Raw genomic sequence first — 7,810 nt, forward strand, 5'->3', positions numbered from 1 at the left:
CAATTTTTTATTACTTTTTTCATTTACATTTCAAATGCTATCCTGAAAGTCCCCTATACCCTACCCCCCCCCTGCCCTGTTCCCCTACCTACCCACTCCCACTTCTTGGCCTTGGCATTCCCCTGTACTGGGGCATATGATCTTCACAATACCAAGGGCCTCTCCTCCCATTGATGGCTGACTAGGCCATCTTCTGCTACATATGCAGCTAGAGACACAGCTCTGGGAGTACTGGTTAGTTCATATTGTTGTTCCACTACTTCTTAAGGGAGCTCATTTCAGTGCAGTGGTCTCATCTTGGTTGTTTGTTCATTTTGGAGGTGGATTGTTTGTTCATTTGTTTGGTTGGTTGGTCCTTAAAACCTAACAAATGCAAAGAGATCTACAGCTCCCTGGGTGTGGGCTAGTCAAGATTTGTCCTGAACTGTAATTTGAAATTGGTAGAAAACACAATATTTACTGAACAACTGATAGCTTTGCAGTTATCTTAGGTCTTTTGTGTTATTTTCCCCATGCCTTATCACTTAGTTAGTAAAATATAATTAATGTTCTGGATGTTAGGAACTAAAACTAAGGTGATTAAAATATAGACTCCAAATTTGATGATTGAAGAGAGAATCAGGGGGGTTGGGGAGGTGGCCTAGAGGTTGAGATCACTGAGTGCTCTTCCAGAGGCCCTGAGTTTAATTCCCAACAACCACATAGTGGCTCACAACCAACTATAAGGAGATCTGGCGCCCACTTCTGGTGTGTCTTAAGATCATTGTACTCATATACATATAATAAATAAATAAATCTTTTAAAAAGAAAAGGGAGTCAAGTCTGAACTCTTATTTTAAAAAAATGGTTTTGCATGTGTGACATCTTGATTTGTATATCAAATATTATTTTACTTGAGTTTGACTTTGAATTTTTAGTTATACTCATATAAACAACATGCCAGTTCATATATTTATTTTGTTTCTATCAAGGTATATATGTACCATTCCCTCACTTTAGAATTGCTTTAGTCTACTGCTTTCATGGCTTGTTTTTAAGTGTCTAATTTAGGTCTTAGAGAAGATGTGATTTCCTCTCGAAACCGTCCCCATACTTTAAAATGGATCATCTGAACCTGTCATAGTCCTTTTCACTATATTGAAAGCAGCTACCACGAAACAGCCAACATCTTATGGGTCTTACTCATACAGTTTCTGTAGCTCTTTATATAATACACTGGCACATGGTAGGGACTGAATAGCTATTACGAAATGAATGAATTACCTGCAATTCTTCTTTACCCAGTTATGTAACTGGGCCACAGGGAATAGGTAACTAATATTGTTTCTTCCTCCTCCATACTCCCAGATCAGAGTTAGAAAGCTCTGCTTATATTAAGCATGTTATAATGTTGGATTAATTTAAAGGTCTGTACTTATCAGCTTGTTAGGTGTATTGTATGGCAGTATAAGAATAAAGAAATTTCACTGGGGGAATATATTATTAACATAAATTTCTAATTTTTATTTCACTAGGTGGTTCACAGAGACTTGAAACCTAGCAACATTCTTTATGTGGATGAGTCTGGTAATCCAGAATCTATTCGAATTTGTGATTTTGGCTTTGCAAAACAACTGAGAGCAGAAAATGGTCTTCTCATGACTCCTTGTTATACTGCAAATTTTGTTGCACCAGAGGTAATTGTGAGAGAGTGTGCTTACAGTATTTGGGTATATTTAAGAACTCTTTGGTTATATTTACCATAGAAGAGTTCATTATTGTTTAATTGATGTATCACTGAACTGATCATTGAAATAAAATGTTAACCCTTTGCTTTTCTGTTTATTACTTCAACGACATCAGATTGCCTGGCGGGGGGGGGGGATCTAAATTCCTTAAGATATTACAAAAGCTCTTCAGTTTCTCTAGTATCCTCTACCTGAAGTTCTAGTCACTTCATACTTCCTTGCCTATCATTAACACTGTTCTGTCCTCCTGTTTTATTCTAAGACTGGGCTTCAACTCTAGATTCAGCCTGGCCTTGAATTTGCAGTAATCCACTTTAGCCTCCCAAGTGCTGGTATTATAAATGTGAACCACCACACCAAGCTTTGCCCTTTCTTTGTCTACAGACATCTTACTAGAATACAAGCTAGTTAACTCTCTCCACATATCAAGAATAAATTGGAACTCAAGTATACCTCCATTAGAGAATACTTTCCTAACTCTAGTATACCCTGAATTTGATCCTCAGCTCCACAAAAATGAATAAATATTCATCTCAGTATCAGTCTTTAAAGAAACTGATCCTTTTTCAACGTTTATTGTAGCTCATGACTGATAATAATCAATGATTATGAGCAAATGTTTGAGTTAATCATATTGTATATAAATCTGTAGTCTTAGCACTATATCATTTGTATGAGGTTACACGTGTTCTTAAAAGTATTGTTGGCCTGGTGAGACTGCTCTTCCGAAGGTCCTGACTTCAAATCCCAGCAACCACACGGTGGCTCACAACCATGTGTAATGAGATCTGATGCCCTCTTCTGGTACGGCTGAAGACAGCTACAGTGTACTTATTCATAATAATAAATAAATCTTTGGGCAGGAGCGAGCAGGGTTGACTGGAGCAAGCAGAGGTCCTAAATTTAATTCCCAACAACCACATGAAGGCTCACAACCATCTTTACAGCTACAGTGTATTCATACACATTAAATAAATAAATATTTTTTTTAAAGTATTGCTAATTGCCAGGCGTGAGAGGCATGCCTGTAATCCTAGTACTAGGGAAACTGAATAATAGGATCAAGAGTTCACAGCCTACCTCTGCTGTATAAGAAGCTTGAGGCAAACCTGGGCTATAGTGGGAGACCCTCTCACAAAAAGTATTATTCATAGTAATTTCTATAGCCCCATGCAAAATATATATTCATTAAGATAAGGAACTTACCTGGTGTGGTGGCACAGGCACCTTTAATCACAGCACTAAAACAGAGGAAGGTAGATAGATCTCTGTGAGTTCTAGGCCAGCCTGGTCTACAGAGTTCTAAGCCAGCCAGAACTGCAGTGAGACTATGTCTTGAGAAAAAATAGACGAAAAAAATTATCATTGATTTGTTCTGTATCCTCTATCTACATCACTGCACAATAAATATTCAAATACCAATGTTAAATTTGTGTGTGTGTGTGTGTGTGTGTGTGTGTGTGTGTGTGTGTGTGTAAATTAACAGAAGCAGAATGTTCTAATGTTGAATTACTATATGGTCTTATTAATCATGTTTTATGGGAGTTTTTCATATGTGTAAAACATATGAAAATGTAATTCTATTTACTGTCCAATTACATGCCAAAAAAAGTGTGGTAAAGCTGGAGAGATTATTTCAGTTAAGAGCACTTGCTCTTGCAAAGGACAGCAGCTAACTGGAATTTGTAATTCCATGGGATCAGATACCCTCTCCTGGCCTTTGTGATGTGTATATATAGACAAGCTGGCATACATATACAAATATATAAATAAAAAGATGGTAATAGTCATCTTTAACTTTTTCTAGGTTTTAAAACGACAAGGTTATGATGCTGCCTGTGATATATGGAGTCTTGGTGTCCTCCTTTATACAATGCTTACTGGGTAAGTGTGTACCATAAATATTTATTCATCAATAAACTTGTATGATGTAGGTTTTTTAATACCTATATTGGAATATATTTTCATGTTTTTCATATTTATACCATATATAGTATATATTATACCATATATAGTACATGTGTATAGTATATATTACATGTATATAATATATACATATAATGTATGCTATATATACTATGTGTATATGTATAAAATATACATATATGCTATGTTTATTACATATACTATATGTTGTATATTACATATATGTGTATGCTAGGTGTAGTATATGGTATAAGCTATGTATATATGTGATATATATAGTATATAGCCTTATAATTATAGCTATATCCTTTTTTTTAATTATCTTTGCTCTCTTTTTTGCCTTTTTTTGAGAGAAGGTCTCATCGTGTTGTCCTGGCTGGCCTGGGGCTCCTTATGTATATTGGGCTGGCCTCAGACTCCTAGAGGTCTGTTTGCTTCTGCCTCCCAGTGCTAGGGGATTGTAAGGGTCTACCACCACACCTGGCTAAGCTGTGTTTTAATGTCTCAGGGTCTTAAATTGATTGTTTAAACTTTTATTCTGACTGTGTAATAAGCATATGCTGCTTTAATATCTAAGACTGTGTCATAATTTAAAACACATGTAATATATATTAAGTCTAATTAAAATAACCTATTATTTGGTCTATGAAACTTCGTTTTACTGTCTTTTATTCATTTTGATAGACTCCAATAAAGTGTATTACATTAACTGAATTATTCAGAATACTTTTAAAAACTACAAGTCCATAAGAGAAATATTATTCACTAATGTTTTAACTTTATTATAATCTAGTTACACTCCATTTGCAAATGGCCCTGATGATACTCCAGAGGAAATACTGGCACGGATAGGTAGTGGAAAATTCTCACTCAGTGGTGGTTACTGGAATTCTGTTTCAGACACAGCAAAGGTATGTGTGACTTCTCATTTTGTTTTATTATTAAGGGTAAGAATTGGACCCAGAACATCATAGAACATCATATATGCTAAGCATACATTCTCAACCTTTCTTTTTTCTTTTTTTTTGTGATGATATGCCAATCTCCCTTTTCTTTAATTCTCTCATACATTAAATCCTAGCCAGAATTTTCCCTCCCTCCACTCCCCCTATCCTCTCCTCCATCTCCCCTCTCTACCAGATCTACTCCTCCTTCATTTCTCTTCAGAAAAGGGCAGACCTCCCAGGGATATAAACGAAGCATGGCATAACAAGTTACAATAAAACTAGACACAAACCATTATGTCAAGATTAGATGAGGCAACCTGGTAAGAGGAAAGGTGTCCCAGGAGCAGGTGAAAGGAGTCCCACAAGAGCACAAAGATGCACAACCATAGCATGCATAACATGTATCCAGAGGGAGACCCATGCAGTCCCTGTGGTTGCCAGAGAGAGCCCCTGTGAGCCTTGCTTAATCGATTCTGTGGGCCATGTTCTCCTGGTATGTTTGTTTGTTTATTTGTTTGTTTGTTTGTTTAAATCCAGCCATTGCCAGTCTCTGTGGTTGCCAGAGAGAGCCATTATGAGCCCTGCTTAGTTGATTCTGTAGGCCATGTTCTCCTAGTATTCTTGTTTGTTTATCTGTTTGTTTGTTTGTTTGTTTGTTTAAATCTAGCCATTGCCCCCTCATACCCCCTCTCACAATTCCTCACCTCATTTCTCTTCCCCCATCCCCAAGATAATGCTCCCCCACCACCAGACCTCCCCCCTCCCTGGGGCCTCAAGTCTCTCGAGGACGTGATGCACTGAGGCCAGACCAGGCAGTCCTCTGCTATATATGTGTTGGGAACCCTTGACCAGCTTGTGTATGCTGCCTGGTTGGTGGCTCAGTGTCTAGGAGCTCCCAAGGGTCTGGGTGAGTTGAGATGACTGGTCTTCCTATGGGGTCCTCTAACTCATCTGCTTTTTCTATCCCTTCCCTAATTCAACCACATCAGTCCCCAACTTCAGTTCAATGATTGGGTGCAAGTTTCTGCATCTGTCTCAGTCAGCTGGTGGTTGGGCCTCTCAGAGGACAACCATGCCAGGCTCCCATCTGTGAGCACATCATAGCCTCAGTAATAGTGCTGTCTCTTGCTGTCTCCCCATGACATGGGTCCAAGTTGGGCCTGTCACTGGACAACCTTTCTGTTAGTCTCTTCTCCATTTTTGTCCCTGCAGTTTTTTTAGACAGGAACACTTCTGGGTCAGAAATTTTGACTGTGGGTTGGTAAGACCATCCCTCCACTTGATGCCCTGTCTATCTACTGTAGGTGGACTCTTCGAGTTCCCTCTACCCCCTGTTGGGCACTTCATCTAAGGTCACTCCCATTGAGTCCTAGGAGTCACCTCCCAGATATCTGGTACTTTCTAGAGATCTCCCTACCTCCCACCTTCTGAGGCTGTATATTTCCATTCATTCTGCTGGCCCTCTGGGCTACTCCACTGTCATCCCTGCCCCCCCCCCGACCCCTTACCTGATCCTGTTCCCCTCCCCTTTCCCTCTCCCACCCAAGACCCTACCTCTTTCTGCCTCCTGTGATCATTTTCTTCTCCCTTCTAAGAGGTAATGAACCATCCTAATTTGGCATTTATGCTTGTTAAACTTCTTAAATTCTGTGGACTATATCCTAGGAATTCTGTACTTTTTGGCTAATATCCACTTATCAGTGAGTACATACCATGCATGTCCTTTTGGGTCTGGGTTACCTCACTCAGGATGATATTGTCTCGTTCCATCCATTTGCCTGCAAAATTCATGAAGTTGTCATTTTTAATAGCTGAATAGTATTCAGAAGACACAGCATATCCAAACTTATGGGAAAATTCATAGTAGTAAGTGCCCTGATAAAGAAACTGAAGAGATCCTGCACTAGCAACTTAACAGCACACCTGAGAGCTCTAGAACAAAAAAAAAATCAAACACACCCAAGAGTAGATGGCAAGAAAATAATCAAACTCAGGGCAGAAATCAAGCAATTAGAAACAACAATAACTATACAAAGAATCAACAAAACTAAAATCTGGTTCTTTAAAGAAACAAGATAGATAAACAAGCCAGAGTAACTAGAGGGCTCAGAGACAGTATCCAAATTAACAAAATCAGAAATGAAAAAGGAGACATAACAACAGAAACTGAGAAAATTCAAAAAAATCATCATATCTTACTACAAAAGCCTATACTCAACATAACTGGAAAATCTAGATGAAATGGACGACTTTTTAGACAGATAGCATGTACCTAAGTTAAATCTCCTGGTGTTCTTGACCCCTCTGACTTCTCCAGAAATGTTCTGTGCTTGAAATTCCTCCTCCTCTTGTGTGGAGTTCCCCAAGCTCTGCCTAATGGTTGGCTGTAGGTCTCTTATCTGGTCCCATCAGTCACTAGATGAAAGCTCTCTAATGACAGACAATTGAGCTAAGCATCTAGCAGTTTTTCTGGCTGCTGTGCCCTGCATCTGAGGTGTCAGTCTGATTTCTTATATGGATAACACTGACAACAATAGGCTGGGGCCTTGTACACCAATCATTAAGCAAGAAGATGTGGGGGCAGAGCAATTGATCAGTGGTTGAGAACTTTGCTGTTCTTGTCGAGGACCTGGGTTTGGTTCCCAACACCACATGGTGGTTCAAAACTGTCCATACCTGTTTACAAGGGACCCAATGACTTCTGAGCTCTGGAAGTCGCAGGCACACATGTTGTGTACATACATGTATGTAGACCAAATACTCATCGACATAAAATAAGAAAATCTAAAACATTAGTTTTTTTTTTAAAGTTCCATGGACATGCCCACAGGCCAGGCTAATGGAAACAAATCCTTAAGTTAGGATTCCCTCTTTGCAGATGACTCTAGTTTGTGTCAAGTTTACAAATACTAACCAGCAAGCACTATACTGACTCAACTATACTTACCCTAACCCCTCTTACAAGCTGTCGAGAAAAATTATTTGTCATAATACATGAGAAGAAACACAAAAGATAAAAAAAATTAAATGTTAGCCTCTATGTTTTTCTAATATTAAGATTTCTCAAGGCTGATACTTTATTTTTTTTTTATTTTTCTGGATGCCTATTTTCTTCCTAATTCCCCTTATCGAGAGCTTAGAATATGCTTAATAAATAAAGGGTTTGAAAAGAAAATTTGTGCCAATTATAGAATTCTTTTTTTTTTTTTT

At 38.4% G+C, this 7,810-nt stretch overlaps 1 protein-coding gene across 8 annotated transcripts in view; it reads left to right on the forward strand.

Annotated features, from left to right (window-relative positions):
- Rps6ka3 (ribosomal protein S6 kinase A3) overlaps positions 1 to 7,810 on the forward strand; it is a 104,289-nt gene that overhangs the window by 90,967 nt on the left and 5,512 nt on the right. For all 8 annotated transcript variants that reach the window (XM_029533981.1, XM_021187624.1, XM_029533979.1 and 5 more), the window contains 3 exons: positions 1,515 to 1,676; positions 3,535 to 3,611; positions 4,447 to 4,564. In XM_029533981.1, the coding sequence (XP_029389841.1) occupies positions 1,515 to 1,676; positions 3,535 to 3,611; positions 4,447 to 4,564 (357 nt within the window). The remainder of the gene's footprint in view (positions 1 to 1,514; positions 1,677 to 3,534; positions 3,612 to 4,446; positions 4,565 to 7,810) is intronic.

The sequence above is a fragment of the Mus pahari genome, chromosome X (assembly GCF_900095145.1).
Source record: "Mus pahari chromosome X, PAHARI_EIJ_v1.1, whole genome shotgun sequence".
NCBI classification, from domain to species: Eukaryota; Metazoa; Chordata; class Mammalia; order Rodentia; family Muridae; genus Mus; species Mus pahari.